The 17,287-nt window shown below is 53.5% G+C and overlaps 1 protein-coding gene across 1 annotated transcript in view; it reads left to right on the plus strand.

Moving 5' to 3' along the window:
- CD72 (CD72 molecule) overlaps positions 1-16,800 on the plus strand; it is a 19,550-nt gene extending 2,750 nt beyond the window's left edge. The window contains exons 3-5 of the mRNA XM_032789820.2: positions 13,514-13,603; positions 14,764-15,120; positions 16,730-16,800. Of these exons, the coding sequence (XP_032645711.2) occupies positions 13,514-13,603; positions 14,764-15,120; positions 16,730-16,800 (518 nt within the window). The remainder of the gene's footprint in view (positions 1-13,513; positions 13,604-14,763; positions 15,121-16,729) is intronic.
- The last annotated feature ends 487 nt before the right edge of the window (positions 16,801-17,287 follow it).

Raw genomic sequence — 17,287 nt, forward strand, 5'->3', positions numbered from 1 at the left:
AGGAGGTTAGTTATCGATGACAGGAACAGAGAACGTTCATAGTCGTAAAACAGAGCTTGTAGATACAAGAACGAGAATCCGAGAAACCGCCGAGAAATGCCTCAAGTGCCGGGTGTCCCCATTTTGCGTCGGCCAGGCAGTCTCCTGAGCCAGACCCCACACATATATTATGCACCGCATGCACCTTCACTCCTGGTCCGCCATGGCATGCAATCCGTACAGGACTAACCGACCTTCAGCCCTATTATACTCTCATGGCATCACTACTTGCTCAGTAACTCTCCGTCTTACTCACATCTTTCCTCTCCCGCGGGACTGACACCAGGTGGGCATCCGTTCACTCCATTCGTGCTAAAACCTTTTGTCTCCCAAAACACTTCCCTTCTTCAGTTTGGCAGGCGCTTTGCAGAGGAGGGCGCCACTAGGCCATCAGTTGCTGGAGAGGGAGACCGCACCATACGAACTCTTAGTTGCCTAACCAGACCAAGAGTGCATATTTGAGAATGAGGGGCACTGGCCCTTCCCTCGTCCAGCAAAATCTCACACACCCTTATCCCACCAACCGAAGGCATAACATAGAATAGAACTGCATAGGGGACACTGAAGCACCATCACAGTTAGTTGCTAATCAGAGCAAATTACCATTAAGAACAACTTCAGTGAAATAAAGCCCAAGTGTCCCCAGTTTCCTCGCTGCGTTCACCCGCGTTTAATTAACCTGTGATGTGTTTCGCGAACTTGGCATTTTCTCTGGTTTGCTTTCCTCTCGGACTTCTTGTATGCTATATTTGCATTATTCACAAGTCGCCTATTAAAGCATTGGAACATTTTATTATGACTCTTCTGCCAGGCAATGGCCTTTTTGGGAACCAATGCACTCCTTCCAGTCACTTCCTGGCCCGGTGTCTAGCCTTGACCCATTAAGCAACCCCCATGCTCCTTAAATTGTATATTTGGATGACTCTTATCTAATATGTCCTGTCGGGCTATGGACTTTCCCAGAACCTGGTTATATAAACTCGCCGCAGAGGTATAGACTTGCGTTCGAATAATACAACCACCTATGCATCCTCCAGACCAAGATTAGAGCCGAGGAGCTTCTAGTGCACTGTGGGGTCTATGCTCTTCGGTGGAGCCTAGTACAAAAACATTGGATACCTTTATCTAATGGTACTAGACACTTGGAGCACGTCAACTGACTATTTTGAGTCCATGTTTGGCGACACAGCTATCTATATTTTGATCGCGCCTTCATTTTGCCTGCTCTATGCCCCTAAATAAACCTGCATGCAAATCTCATCGCCCCAAGTCTGAGGGGCGTCTCGCTTTGCTCCCCTGGCATTTTTGTTGCTTAATTTCAAATCCTTTAGTCATATTCTCTACGTTATATGAGTATTTATTGATAACTGATGCATCATATTTCCCGGCTTATTACCAAAACCCAATGCTCATTTTAACTCCTCATGGCACTTACTTTACTATGTAATTATAAACAGACAGAACTAGTATGAAAAATTAACCAACTTCCCCTTTTTCTTGATGTTTCCGCTCAAAAACCATCTACCCCGGTGTATCCATTGCAAAGGAGCTAATAGTATACTGAAGAAAAGTGAATATTATCCACATGCACCTATTAGGCCCTGCCAGATCTCCTATTCCTAGCGCTCCACACTAAGTCTTCTCGATCTGGATTTATTTAATTTTTTTCCAACTCCCCCACAAGAAATGACTTGCTTTTATACAGGTGGTTCCTGGCCCTCGCCCCCCATCCTGAAGTTTTTTCATATATTTATTGGATTTTTTTTTTTATTGGGCATCTTTTTCTTTTTCTGATTTTTTTGCCTTTTTCTTCTTGTTTTGACCATGGGCCAAAGAGCCAACTCCAACGCCTTGCCTTTAGGAAAATGAACTCCCTTTCTCGCTCGCCCCTATTCTTCCCAGGAGTCCCCATGGGAGTGACAGGATGGTGAGTTTTCACTCGTGTCTTCAAATAAAATTGGACGGCCCGTAACACAACAATATTTTAAGGGTGAAGGATCAGACTGCGCACAGGCTCCCGCGAACCGCTGCTCTGTCGTGCCAGAGGCACTAGAACGAGGCCAAGAGACGGTGGCAGAAGTTCCTCAAAGGGAGTTTGTATAATCATAGGAGGCCCTGTTAGTCAGGTACCTTGCCCAAGCTTGCTCCCCCGCAGGACCCTGGGCTGGGGGGGTAGGGTTAAGGGGAATCAAGATTGGTTCCCACAAAACACTATTCATATGGTCTGGATACAGGATATTACTTGAATCTCGCAGGCCACTAAACTCACCTTCTGCTATGCTCTGCACCTTGCCTCCTACTGCCCTCTCACTCTCCCGGTTGGGCCGGCCAGAAATGTTCTCGATACCTATCGGATATAATGTCCGGTGACGGGTGAGCTCCACTCGTCTCTTCGTGCTGCAATTATTAGCGGCGGCTGCATGAGCAGGCGGGGCAATAAAGTCAGAGGCGACATTACCGTTAAACAGTGGAGTTTGTTCCGCCAATGCGCTGCGACTGTAATGTACCCTATGTGCAGGCCTGGATCAGGGGACGACAAGGACAGACAGAGATTAGGCTTTTTCCTTTACTAGGCATATTTAGGGCCACGTCAACAGTCTATACAACTTTTAAAGCAATGGGCATGATTTTATTGTACAGAAAATCATCCTTGCAGGGTTATTCCCTGAGAATTTAAATTTACGTTTCTCTTTTTTCAACAACACTTGTTCTGCATTTTCATAATAGCTTAGAGTTCTCAGGTCTTTCTTATGTGCTCAATTATATATGCTGGCCTTCCTGAATTCTTATTCTGAAAATCTGAACTTTCTGAGATCGAGGGGCGTTTTCTTGTTCCTTCTTCAACTACGTGTGGTACCTCACTACCAGACAAAGATTTAGATAAGATTCAGACTGTCAGGATAGTACAACTATTTTTCCATCGTCAAGCGAGAGTGACACGATTGTATTTCCATTACGACATGTGTCTTTATGGCTCTAGATTTCTCCTGGGTTTCGTTATCTTCTTTCCAGGGATTCTCACTTTCATTCACTTAACTTTAGGTTATGATGATAGATATATCTGTGTAATCACTGGTGTAAAATCTCAATGTGCTTAGCATAGATGATAGTCTTCCTGAGTCTTTCAGTGACTTGAGGAACAATAGACGAGGGTATAGCTACTTTCCTTTGTCATGTATTTTCGAACTATAAGATTGAGGACATTTCTGTCTCATGACCAACTTATTCTCATTCCCACGAACGTATCTCATTATCTAGAGTTATCATATCTTTAGAATCACGCTCGTTTTCTTTTTCACTTACAAGCACAAATTAATAATATCAAATTACTTTAATACTCCAGAATAAAGCCAGCCCTCTTTGTTGAATTATCCTAAATGGGACCCACATTATTTATCCTAGACGATCTATTTTCATCTCTTCTTATATTTTCCAAAGTTTATACACACTTCATGTTCCTATGTCATCACCATTATATTAAGATGCAGTCACTGTTATGATGTTTCTGTCGGTTAGATGGGCTTTTAGGTATACCGCATATAAATATGAATGTATACCTGCATGAGCACTGACTTCTAGCTAAATGCTCTGCACAAGGAGATGGCAAAATAAACATTGTTCTGAATTGTGACTCTATGCTGCTAGATTTAATTTAGCAATGTTTCCTACTTTAGAAAATAGACTAATCAATAGGTTTTCTCTAGGCATTTGAATGGATTCAAAAGTTGTTGGTTAACAAGGAATTCATACCTTTATATTTTAGCACATTATTGTATATATATTTTTTTAAATGTAATCTATGTGTTATTTGGTTGGTGGTGAGTAATTGTATTGAGCTTCTAAATGGACAGCTCCATTCTTTCTCCATATCCTGCTATATTATATTCATACAACAGAGGATCGAGACTTTTTTTTTTAAAGCACTTTAGAAGATTTTGGCAAATAGAAAGAAGTGACAGCAGTCTGATTTTCATTTACTTAGAAAGTTCTTCTGTGTATCACACCAGGTATTACAATATTATATATCTTCGGGCCAAGACAACAAATGCACCAAACTGGTTTGGATGGCCTCAATGACCAACCAGGTTAGATGGATGTTAGCGAGTCAGTAGCGTCGTTTTTAATGCGACCTTTGAGTGTTCGATGTAAGGCCTCGGGGGAACAATACGTGCTCCAGGAGTCCAGCTGGAGGTAAGAGTGCCCTGACGTGGAACCCCCTTGCCGGTGGTGCGCCCTTGCCCTGATCCAGGCCTGCATACTAACAGCGCCCATCCTGTCTGGCCCCTGCAGCGCCCGCAGCAGAGATCTCGCAATAAGTAGGAGACTTCACCTACATTTGTGAGAACCTCCTAGACTTTGGGAGGTGTTGAGCATGTGTGGACTAAGGTGCAGATCAGAGCAAAGTGAATGTGTTGATTACAGGCTGTCCCCACCAACCCCCAGCCCAGGGGTCTCCTGAATTGGGGAGCAATGCTTAGGGCAGGTATCCCAGCTGGCGCCGTATACCTCACTCCCTCTTTGCAGGCCAATCCTCTGGACCCGTCCCCAGCGCGCTCCTCATGGCTATTCATGAGTGTCAGGCGGTAATGCCCTTGGTTATGGAGCTATGGCCCAGGCTTAGGAAACGTGCCGGGGCAGATACGCACTCACGGCTCGGCTTGGGGAGCAGGGACCCAGCAGCCGGCATGCGGACAGGGCTCGGGCTGTATCACGGGGTGTGGAGAGCAAGTGACCCTTTATTTTCAGACAGGGAGGAGTTAGCAGAGAATCTAAGGGATTTCTGGGTAGCCGCTTACGTTATTAGGAGGAAATGTCCAACGAGGCAAACATAGACCAAGTATGGTTGTAATCGCACCGAAGTAATACCATGCCAGGGAGCAAGACGAGAAACGCACTTCACAAGTCAGCAACGAAACTGGCCAGGTGAAGGGTTGCTCAGTGTGCGTAACTGGACCTAGCGACAGACGACCCAAGCACTGCAAGGTGCATTCCTCGGTCTTAGTCACAGCAAGCGCAGCGAACGGAAGAGAGCGTCAGGCGTGGGGTTTGGAGGTAGCTGGTCAAGAGCCCGAACAGACATTGCCATTCATTCGGAACCATCCATGTTTAAACGGTGTGACGAATGGGCTGTTCGATATATGTTCCGCATACTGAACACTTTGTCGTTGGTGCCTTCAGTGTCCCCTATGTTGCTCAGGTTCGATTAAGTTACGTCGAGTGTGTGCTCAAGGGTGTGTGATTGCTGAGGCCAGGAGGAAAGGGAGCCCAATGTTGCCCCTAAATGCAGGGCAACTCATGTCTCCCTAGCAACTGATGGACCTGGGGCTCTCCTCCTCTGTCTAAGGTGCCAAACTCGAAAGTTCGTTTGGAGGACAAGAGGGATCAGGTGACCTGGCCCTGATCGATAGAATTAATGGGCTTCTGATGCAAGAGAGGTAAGGGCTGAAAGGAGGTTTTAAGTCTGGAGGCTTGCACTGGGGGACAAAGATATGAACTTTGCAAGCGTGGGGGTTCTGGCTCAGGTGGCCGCTCAGAATGATGGACCCGGCCGAGGTGGGTACTGGTTCGCTAGAATCTAAGCAGCATTCTGGTTTTAGACTCTGTACCGCTGTCCATCGAATAAAACATCTGAATTTTCTGGCTGGAGAGTCAACGTACTGTACTGCAATAGTGGGGGTCAGGTTACCCTTGTGTTCTTTCCAGGACCCGCCTATTCTGGACTCGCTGTGGGAAGGACTAGGCACGAGCGAGGTGCAGAGGTGATATGGAGTGCTGAATGCTCCAAGGGTGAGTAGACTCCCAAGGGACTGGGGCAGTGTGTATAGACGTGTGAGACTTTTCTTTTACTCTGTAACAAGTGTGCTGCTCCATAGGCAATGGCCTGATGGTCTTGAAGGGATCATTCACAGCTGAATCTGACTGTATAGAGGAAGAGAGGAGCTCCCAAAGTCCGGACTGGCTTAGTGAGTAGGCATTCACAGAGCATACGTGGCCCCGCCGGGCAAACGTATACTGACGGGGACTCCGGACAACTTTCTCTCCTCTCTCTTCGAGACCCAAAGATCCCCCGAACTCTGGCCAGTACACATAGCCCTAAGGTGACCTGGAGTTGCAGAGCCACCAACGTCCCATGGATGCCCTTTCATCTCCTCCACATTCCTTGAGGGTGAGGGTTTACACACGAGGGGCTGAGGTCCAGACTTATTGATGACCCTCTCTCTTGGGCTTTGAGTGTGGTGCTTTGATGCCACTCTCTGGTGCCGCTTATGTGGAGAAGGGTATTTAGAGGTGCTGAGGACCTGTACCCGCCTTTTGCCACCCAAATGACTCCTGGGGTTTTGGTATAAACTGGTCAAGGGTCTGGTCCCAGCACTCTGCGGCTGCGATTCGGCTGACTTGGGTCCTTGGCTTAAGAGCCCACCCTTCTTGGCCTTGGCCCGTCTGGGCTGGGCATCGCTCCCCATCTTGTGGCCCAGACACAACACCTCTCCCATCCACCATCTTTATACTTTCCAGGCTATGGTGTCAGATTACATTCTAGTGGTCGGCTAATGACCTCCTTTGAAGGTCCGATCCTCGCCCCTCTTATCAACCTGGCTGACAGGCACATGTCGGGTGACAAGGTCTGGCTAACAGTATGTACATCGTTACTCACGTGTGTATGCCTGGCGCTCAAGTTCCCTCTTGATTCCCCCCTCTTCCGCCTTGTCTCATGAGAAGTGCATCAACCCAGCACCTAAGGCATGAGCCGTCGGCATCGGCACGCGCTTGTGAATGGCTAATTAAGCTTCTAGAGTAGGCCCTCATAAAACGCCATTCCTGCCTCCCTTGGGATCAGCCCCACGTGAGGCCTGCAATGGCTTGTAAGACGGCGTGTAATCCCTCTAAAGCCAGCATGTCCTTCGTAGCCATCTATCATCTCGACATAGTGATACTGGTGAGGCATTGCAGGTATTCCAGGTGACTTAGTCGAATATGGAGGGCAACACTGATGGAGATTAGATTGCACCGACTACCGGAACCCTCAAGTAGAGATCTTCGACCAGAGGAGTCTTTGTTACCGGACCATTCTCGGCTTATCTCAAATCCTTCCCTTGGTCTAGGATCCCGCTGGTTGTTCATCACTCTTTTACACTGGGCACATTGGTTCCAGCAGCTCGAGAGGGAGAACGCCTGTGGTGGCTATGGTGCGGCGGGGAAGCGCCAACAGACCACCAGATGGTCATCCTGATTTCCCTCAGTTCTACTTTCGGCGTCCTTGGGGAGGTCCAATGCCCCGTGTACGAGCGCATCCTGCTATTTATCTGGCGTCGGCTACTGCAACATCTGTACTGCAGCCTTCCCCAAGCAGAGCGCTCCTCGCAGGGCAATGTATGCTCAGCTCAAAGTGATATCCATCAGCATAATCTGATCTCAGTGGTAGGATTTCCCTCATAGACTCGAGAGACTACCTTTGCACTGCCTTGGGATTCACGCCTAGCATGCTGTTGAGAGGCAGAGAGAGGAGAAGGTACTCATTATTTAGAGAAACAACACTGCTTCCCATTGCTCCATATTGTCTTGTTTGGCTACTGCAGTGTCAGTTTCTCACTCTTGATTTAGGGTGTGTTCAAATCGGGCTTCCCGCTGGCTGGATTTACCCCGCCCTAACTAGAAAGCTCTATCTTGTTGGTCCTGTGAAGCCTTCCTCGCGCTGCTTACTATCGAAATTGTCCCAAGTGCATGAAGATCCATTTGCAGACCCAGAGACAAACCTGTAGCTCTGTCTGCAGATGGACCATGCCTAGCCTGCGCGTGTCCCTCCCGCATCTGCGAGTGCTATAAGGTCTGGTTCTCTGTTATCCTCTCACTTATCTTTTAGATGTCTAAGACGCTGACCACTGTGAGATGACTCAGTAATAGGTCGAGCAACAGGCTCATGTGCGAATGCTCTGCTCATAATCTTGTAACACGCAAATGCTATATCTCATAGTAGCGCGCTCGTGTGTAGACTCTCTCTAACCTCCTCTCGGGGATGTATATAGGACTCAAGGTGCTGAAGAGGCAGACAAATGATCCGGAAAGGATCCAAGAGAGAGAGTGGGCGTAAATGCAGTCTCTCCTCCTCACTTCTCTCTCTCTCTCTCATTGAGGCTTCTGCTTAAGAGCAGAGAGAGACTTGCTAAGTGTACTCATCTTGTCTGAACCAACTCATTATGGCGGAGGTAAGGACTTTCTCCACTGAGTTCTAGCGGAGAGCCCAATCCAACTACAGTGTCTCTGCCCAAATTGAGTCCTTTGAGTATTATTTACATTTTACATTTTATGCACCATTTACGCAATTAGTAAAAAACAAACCACATGCCCTTTGGTCTAAGAGGTGATGTCCTGCGACGATGAGAGAGTTATATTACAATCATAATAGCCTCTCACGTGCGCTCTCGGTGGTTTCGGCAAAAAAAATTTCACTGACAAAATATAGTGGGTAATGAAGACAATAATAGGTGCCCCTGAATTGAGATGATAAAGCCCCAACACAAATGTCACGAAATAGTAACCTCGCCTCTGCTCAAGGGGATCAGTCACCCTCTCATAACTATCGCGTCTCCATCGTAGTGATCATCTGTGAGATCATAACCCTAGAGATGATCTCAGACCTCGATCGATATCCTTCTGCGTCTGCACAGGGCGTATAAATACACGTTCTAGGCAGTGCGAGGGCTTTCTACCCAGAGGACTTTCTCGCAGGTCCCACTAAGTTCATACGTGCGATACTGCGAGACTTCGCCGAACACACACAGTATTCTCATGTATCTAAAGTGGGCCTCTGCCCTTACTTGGCAAGCGAATTAGATTTCTTCCATTGCGACCCCTTGCCTATGGCAGCCCGCTCTGATGTCTCTCCTATCCACCATCACCAGTCCGGTGCTGCTGCTGCTTCTGTCCTGCAGCTTTTCTGCTTACTGGCAGTCTCTTGCTCTCTCTCATGGTCCTTCGCTCTCTCAGCTCTGCTTCCAAATCCCACTCGTCTCGATCCTGCATGGGGAACCCAATCGTGTGAGATCCTAGTCTGGTTGGTGGCACAGACTTCAATGGAAGTGCACTTAGCGCTGCTGCTCCAGCTGCTGCCCAGATCTCTACGGTGATAAGTCACCCTTATCTGAGGTCTCTCAGGTGAATCTGCCTTCATGAGCTGGTCTTCCTCTCAACTGCACTGATGTAACTGGTGCCATTGGTGAGACCTTCCCCTTGCGTAACTCTCTCTTTGTGCGACGAGGGATCGACAATGTCCTTCATTAAAGAGAGATGATTACTGGCCATCAATCTTACCCACACGTATCCCAATGTGGCTCTGCGCTTCATGGCCTATGCTCTCTTGGCTCTCCTCCCATAGGTCTCAGAGAGAAGAACACTGTGCCTGTGTCCAAGCTCCTTCATCAGAGCTGTATCACTCAACTCCCTTTACAGATTGTCAGAGCTGTGCAAGAGTCCTCTGCCCGGACTGTCCTCCTGCAATCCAGGGGAACGCCTGACTACTGCAAAAATCTTCTCTTTCCAGGGTCGAGCGGCAAGCTCCTCCCCCCTTTTAGACTGCTCGCTGCGTTCCTCAGGGGACCCTGTTACTCAAACAGTCCTTCTCCTGGTTTAACACAACTTCCAGAGGTTAACTGGCCCCTGAAACCGTTCCTCTTCTTCAGTTCTTCAGCATCGCTCTGGTCTCTCATTTATCCTCCTTTGTTTTTAGCTTGCTCCCCAGTCCTTACTGAGAAGCGCCAGTCCACGGGGTGCCGTATATCCCACCACTGCACCTATGTTGTACGACGGTCGCCGGGCGATGCTCTTGGAACTGCTCCACAAGCCAGTCCGGACTTTGGAGCCTCCTCTCTCCCTTGGAGCAGACATTGTTTCAGGGCAAGGAAGCTCACACCGTTCTTCACCTCCTGGTCTTACCTTGAGCATCTCAGATCATCTCTGCCCCTCGTGTGCTTCCCACAGCGAGCCCCCGAGCGGGGTCCTGGGAAGCCACAGGTCTGCACCCCCACTCTTCAGTCAGACGTGACTCTCAGCCAGAAAAACAGAGGTTTATTGATGACAGGAACAGGGTCTAAACAGAGCTTGTAGTACAGCAACCGACCCTCGGCCGGTCCATTCTGGGGGGCAGTGAGCCAGACCCCCAGTCTGCACTTCACTCCTTGTCCCCAGCCAGCTCCAGACTAACCTCTCCATGCCTTCCTCTTATACGACTTCCGCTCCTTTCCCGGGCCAGGTATAATTGATCCCTTTGCTCATCCAACACTTTCAGTCTCATGGACCTTTTGCAGAGAGGGGCCCAAGGCCATTCAGTGCTGGGACGAAGCTGCCGGCTTTAGTGGGCACTGCGCCTTCCTCTTTGTAATCACACACCCTTATCCCACCACGAGGATATACTTAAGACTGCATAGTAGGGTACACTGAGATTTGGCACAACAGTTTCAGAGGCACTATAAATAGACGTCCCAGTTCGTCACACGGCAGGCGCACTGACCTTTGCACAAACGCAAGCAGGGTGGCATTCACCGTCTTCCTGGTGGCTTCAGCCCCAGCCTGGCGACTGTCTGGAGCATCATTAGATCAGGCCCCCATTCCCTGGGCCGGTCTCAGGGGGCCAGGTGTGAGCCCATGACCTGGGCTCCAACTCTAGGACCCCCTGCTGTGCTGGCTCAGCCCCCCAGAGGGGTCTTTATCCAGGTGGCTGTGCCTTCAGGGATACCCCCCTTAGCATGGCCCCCAAGCCTTCAGCTGAGCTCTGCAGGGTTTGGGCCCCGGGGGTTCTGGGGACGAGAGCCGCTCACCATCACACCCTGCAGCAGTGCCTATGGGAACTGATCCCGGCCAGGGAAGCACTGGAGCCACCATGGCTGACTAGGGCTCTGCCCCCAGGCACAGGTTAGCACAGCCTGTCCCACTCCCCGCCCCACTGCAGCAGCCCCACTGCCAGAGGGCTGGAGGAGCAGTGCAGGATGAGGGGAGCCAATCTGTGGGGCTGAGGGGACAATTTGCAGGAATCTCCACAAAGGGTTTGGCTTGGCAGTAACGCGAGGAGCCTGTGGGCCCATCTCCTGTAAGACGTTAGCTTCAGCAGTGAGTGTACAGCTTGAGGCCTATGAACAGTGCAGCGGAAACCCCAGGTACTGGGGAGCTGAAAATAAAGGATTTAAGGGGAAATTCTGACCACAGGGACAACCCACCACCACAGCGTCATGGCAATGAACTGGCGTTATCTGTTTGCACAGTCAGAACGAGCTCTCCCCTGACACCGGGAGGTGAGCTGTGGGAAAGGACTTCAGGGACTGATCTCGTTTGCATGGGCCCACCCACCCCACCTAGCATGAAGGGACTGCTGGCCCAAATGGTCACTTTGGCTGCTGTGGGATCCCCAGTCTCTGTGTTATTGGGGCAGGAGTAATAAAGTGTTGTTATCCTGGTTCTGTGAATCAAGGACAGTAGAACCGTTCTTGGTATTTTATGACAGAGGGACTCACCCTCAACTAAGTAGCGCTCCCTAGGCAAGAGACATGGGTTCCACAGGCACATAGGTTTCTGATGCTAGTGTGGCTCCCCCAAGATGTAGTGGAGCTAATTTAGACTCCAATAAGAGGGTTCTTACCACCTGGAGAGCTGACATCACTGGTCCCTTGGTTTAAGTGTTAGACTTATCCTGGGCTCATGCTTCTGATGTTAGAAGCTTCTCTAGGTGCATGAGCAGTGGAGCTTCCCTGCTGACAGCTGAAACCACTGAGAGCTGTTACCTATGGGGGGCCTGGAGTCATACTGGTGTGTGGCTGGCAAAGAGGTCTGGGTGGCTGGTGGAGAGGGATGGTTAGTGGGGCAGTGTGGCTGGCAGAGAGGACACAGAGCAGCTTGGCAATCGGCTGTTGAGGGCCTGAGCAGGGGAGCGTGTAAGGTGTTCCATACCTTCCCCCCGGGCTGGGAGGCGAACCCTGCAGGTGAACTTCTGAAATCTGAGGCTGCATTGACCAAGGACAGAAGCTGTGGGAGGGGTGACAGTTGGGTTGCTGGACTTAAGACCCTGAGGGGAAGAGGACACTGCCCAACTTACTTGGGGGGTGGGTCTTTTGCTCATGGTTTGTGTTATGAATCCTGTTCGCAGTGTTTCCCCAGCATAATGCTGCATTGCTTGTTTATTTATTTCTAAAAGATTTTTGCTACACTCAGAATCTGTGCTTGTGAGACAGGAAGTTTTGCCTTCCAGAGGCGCCTGGGGGGTGGTGGTGGTATGTAATTGTCCCAGGTCACTCGGTGGGGGTTCGAGCCGGTTTTGCATTGTGTTATTGAAATGTAACCCCTGGATACTGAACCCGAACCATGTTGCTGCCCACTCAGACGGGCAGAAAGGTAACACATATAACAGGTACATGAGCTACACCCGCAGACACCTGCACACGAGCGGCCTGGTAGCGAATTGCCGTATATGATAATAAGGGCTGTGTCCTGTGTCCCTGCTGGCTGCAGAGCCCCTGTGTAACAGCCCTGGGGCCTGGAGCCCTACAGAGCTGCTGCGGCCAACGCTCGCTGGAGCTTCCTTTGGGGGGCCCCGGCTGGAGCTGTCTCCCCTGCCGCTCGCCCGGCTCTGAGTGGAGCTGTGAGCGCCCAGTGTAGCCAGCCAGGCCTCAGGCCCAGTGCCTGCTGCAGGCTGGCCTGGCCACAGAGCGGAAATCCAGCGGCTGGTGGGGCGTGCGTGGGGAGAGCCCACACGAGGGGCAGGGAGCCGCTCACAGGGGCTCAGACCCCCACACAGCCCCCTCTGACACGGCTCCCTTCAGGCTCTGAGCGAGGGAGAACAGACCTCATGGGCAGGGGCAAGCGCTAGAGCGAACCGTGTCCCCAGGAGGCTGGGCCAGGCCCCAGGCGGGGGGCGATACCTGGCCTGGGCCAGAGGACGGCCTTGGGGGCGCTGCTGGGGCTCTGCTGTCTGTGGGGTTCACGCCTGGCTGGCTCAGGGATCAGGTGAGAACGACCCAGCGCCTGCGGTTGGCCCAGACGTGCCCAGGGGCGCTCCCCTGCACTCCAGCAGCTGGGCTGGCCATGCCCCACTGGGCAGGGTGTCCCCTTTCCTGGTGGGGATGGGCACTGAGTGGGGGAGCGAGGAAGCCCCAGCTGGGCTGGCAGAAGCACGGGGCAAAGCCTGGGTTCGTGGCCCATGGCACAGGCAGGGCTCCGACGCTTCCCCTTCCCCCGGCTGCCAGCCACGCACTGTGGGGGAACTGGAGTTGGTAGCCTAAGCCTGGGTTGTGTCCCTGCGGGCCCCAGGGCACTGAGAGCTCTCCCCTGGCTCCCACTGCCCTCCTGGGGGGCCGAGCCCCATTGCCTGGGTACCCTGAGGGGGGAGCTGGCCGTGGGGTTGAGTTCCCAGGCCCGTTGCCCTCCCGGGGGAGAGGGGGAGGAGCTGGTGCCCAGGGCTCCCCTCGTTAACGCAGCCGGTTCTCTCCCGCAGAGGCCGGGTGGAGCACGCGGTACCTGCCCCTCGGCCTGCTGGGGATCTGCCTCTTCCTCCTGGCCACCACCATCGGCCTGGGGGTTCGCTGTGAGTAGGGGACCCGGGCTGTGGGCACCCGCCAACGAAACCTGGCCAGGGGAGAGAGGGAAGGGGCTGCATGTGGGGAGTGATGATATGGGGGGCTGGGGACCCCAGGGAAAGTGAGGGGGGCTCAGGGCGCGGTGGCGGAGGAGTTAAACCCGAGCAAAGGAGAGTTCAGGCTGCAGCTCAAGAAACCTCCCCAGCAGCAACACGGATCCAGCTGGGGAGCCACGGGAGGGGCTGTGCCGGGGCAGGTGGGGGGCCCTATTACCAGGAAGATATGGGGGGGCTGTCCTGGGGCAGATGGGGGGGGTTTGTTACCGGGGAGATGTGGGGGGGCTGTCCTGGGGCAGATGGGGGGGGGTTGTTACCAGGGAGATGTGGGGGGGCTGTCCTGGGGCAGATGGGGGGGGGTTGTTACCAGGGAGATGTGGGGGGGCTGTCCTGGGGCAGATGGGGGGGGTTTGTTACCGGGGAGATGTGGGGGGGCTGTCCTGGGGCAGATGGGGGGGGTTTGTTACCGGGGAGATGTGGGGGGGCTGTCCTGGGGCGGGAGGGGCCCTGTTACTAGGGAGCCATGGAGGGCCCTCTCTGGGAATCCTCTCTGGGGAGGGGCCGATGGGGGGAGGGGTGTGGTCCTGTTGCTTGAGCCCCCTACCTGCCGCCCGCCTGGCACCCACCCACCGGCACAGACGTTGCTGGGGCCAGTCAGCACACTGGGGGTTCCCGGCTCTACTGGCCAAAGGGCTGTACGGCACGGCCAGCTCCCTGGCAGGGCCAGGAAAGACTGCTGGGGCTGGCACTCGGCTGGCCCTGGCCTGGCTGCCTGCAGGGCGCTGTGCCCAGCCCCTCGCGGTGGGTTTGGAAGTTCCCCGCTGGCTGTAGCACCCACTCGCCTCCCGGCTGTTTGAACAGCCCCGGCCCAGTGTTCCTGAGTCTCCGTCGTCGCTGCTGGAGGCTCTGGCATTACGGGGCTGTTCTCCACGGTTGGGAGGGTCCCCGTTCCCCTGGGGCCCTGCAGGGGTGGATGCGTGAGCCCAGTTCTCGAGTTGCCCTCCTGGCCCAGCCCTGCCCTGCTGGCACCTGCTGGCACGTGCCCGTTGGCCTATGCTGGAGCTCGTGCGTCCCTGCGTCCGGCCCAGGCTCATGCTGTCTGTCCCCTGCAGACTGGCAGGTTTCCCAGCATCTGCAGCAGGCGTCCCAAGCGCATGAGGCAGAGAGCAGCCGCCTCTCCCAGCAAGTCAGCTCCAAGAGGGCGACCCTGGCGCAGACGGCGAGGGAGCTGGAGCAGGCCAGGCAGGAGCTGGGGCAGGCCAGGCAGGAGCTGGGGCAGGCCAGGGAGGAGCTGGAGCGGATGCAGCTGGAGATGAACGGCACCCAGGAAAAGTTGCTACAGCGGGAGGCTGTGTTGGAGGGAACGAAGGAGGAGCTGGCGAGGGTACAGGAAGAGAAGAGAGAAATTAAAGAGAAGCTGAACCAGACGAAGAGTGCCCTGTCCAGCATCCGCCCCTGCGAGCAGACAGGTACTGCCTTCCCGGGGCGGGGGTCAGTGGGGTGCCCCATGCTCCGGCAGGGACAGCTGAGCCCTAGGGGGGAAGGGAGGGAGCACCCAGCTCCAGGGCCCTGCTGCAGCAAGCGGCTCTGGTCATTCAGGAGGGGCAGCTCTTCCCCCAGGTCTGGGGAGTGTGTGTGTGTTGGGGGGCAGTCCTGGAGACGAGACAGGAAACCCCAGTGGTGGGCACTGGCCGGTTCCATGGAATAAGAGTTGGGAAGTGAACTCGCTGTCCTGGCCCAGTTCCAACCAGCTCCCCTAAATGCCCCTGCAGTTCCAGCTGTTAAAGACGCTGCATCCCACCCCAGAGGTGGCTGCATTTCAGGGGTGCATGAAGCAAGGCCTACATGTGACTGGTTTAACGGTTTATGTGTAGAACCAAGCTAGGGCCTTGGAGATAAGGTGCCGGCTAAATACAAACTATGAACATGATCATTAGTCAGCCGAGATACCATGATGCAGCCTGGCGAAGAGCTAACACCTGGACTAACTGAATTCGGAGTGGGAGTGCTGCTTCTCCACCACTGAGCTCTGCTTGCACCCCCTGCTCTCCCTGCCGCCCGCCCCGATCTGCTGGTGCTCCTCAGACCCGACCCGCAGCCCCACAATCCAGGGCCAGGCCTCGCTTCAGGCCTCTCTCCCACGTGTTCAGAACATGGGGACCAGCGCACAACGGGCCCGTTTGCCTTTGGGATTTTTTGCAGCAGACACTCACACACAGGGCAAGTTGAGTCACATTTTGTGCCCGTGCGTTCTCAGTGCTTCGCCCACCCCAGGCAAATAAACTAACCCAGGCCTTAAAAAATGAGATCAGCTTCCCTGAGGATGGTACTGGCAGGCGAGCTGGGCGACCCTCCAGCCGCGGCCCTGTACCCTCACCAAGGGCAGAATCCCAGCCCAGAGGACGACGCACCATCGCAGACAGCCACCGGCCTCCCACACGGGCAGAGCAGGCACGGGAAGGAGGCGGCTTCCAGGTGACAAGGACAGCGAGTCGCTGTCTGCTCACACTGAACAAGGAGCTCTGTCAGAATGAGGGAAACGGCTCAGTCTGTCTGTGCATCATTGCCCAGCCTGTGCCTGCTGCCTGCCCCCCCTCCGGCCAGAGCTGTAACGGAGCAGTGCCCACGTCCTCCCGGTGGCTGAACCCCTGGGGCAGAGGAGAGCGAAAGGCCAGGGAGACGGGACTTATTTACCCCACCAGTGAAATGCTCCCCACAGAACCACAGCGGAGTCAGCTGAGGCTGACGGTCGTGGTACTGGAGGGTTCACACCTTTGGAAGGGCGAATCAGGGGCTGCAGGACACATTGGGAAGGCTGGGGGCTCCCCTGAACCCCATGAACAGTTACACTTGTATCTGAGCCCTGGCCTCAGCTCCCAGCCTGCCCCAAACCCTCAAGAACTCCCCCTTCACACACACACACCCACAGCTCGGAGCCTCCTGGGGCAGCCGTGAGTCTGGGGGAGTGGGAGCCCCTGGGGAGGGACCAGGCCTTCTTTGTACAGCCCAGGTTTGAGCTCGTTAGCTTCACTCAGGGCCAGGACAGTGTCTGAGCTTCTCACCCTGTCTTCCCTCCAGACTGCTGCCCAGCAGACTGGGTGTTGTACAGAGGAAATAGCATGTTTCAGTACTCGAGGAGAAGGTATTAGGAGAGAAAGCAGAAAGGTGTGAACGAAATCATTGCTCAGCTTCTTATTGCCAATCCTGGGACACGGAAGAACGCCGGTACGGTACATGCACGCGTGTTGACCGCAGCCGAACACTGAGTAAAGGGGGGACCCATGTGGGGGGTCGGGGTGTTGGCAACAGGCGGGGCTCAGAAGCAGAGCAATGGCAATGATCCAGGGCTGGAGGAGCTGACAGCTCACCACCTCCGCTGAGCAGCGCCCCACACTGCCCTATCTGACAGATTTGAAGAACTCCCCTTCCTGGCCTCTAACAGTCCTTGCCAGCTGTAACGCGTTCCTGCCTTGCTCTCCTGATTTTTGTCCTAAGTGCTCGCACTGTTCCCCGTGTGCTACCCCTGGTGCCGTGCCCTGCCTCCAGTCCCTGTATTCATCCTGTGGGGTTTGTAGAGAGCTAAAAATCTCCTTGTGCAGCCACGTTGGCCTCCTGCGTTCCTCTTCTCTCTCCTTT

This window comes from Chelonoidis abingdonii, chromosome 6, assembly GCF_003597395.2.
Source record: "Chelonoidis abingdonii isolate Lonesome George chromosome 6, CheloAbing_2.0, whole genome shotgun sequence".
Classification (NCBI taxonomy): Eukaryota; Metazoa; Chordata; order Testudines; family Testudinidae; genus Chelonoidis; species Chelonoidis abingdonii.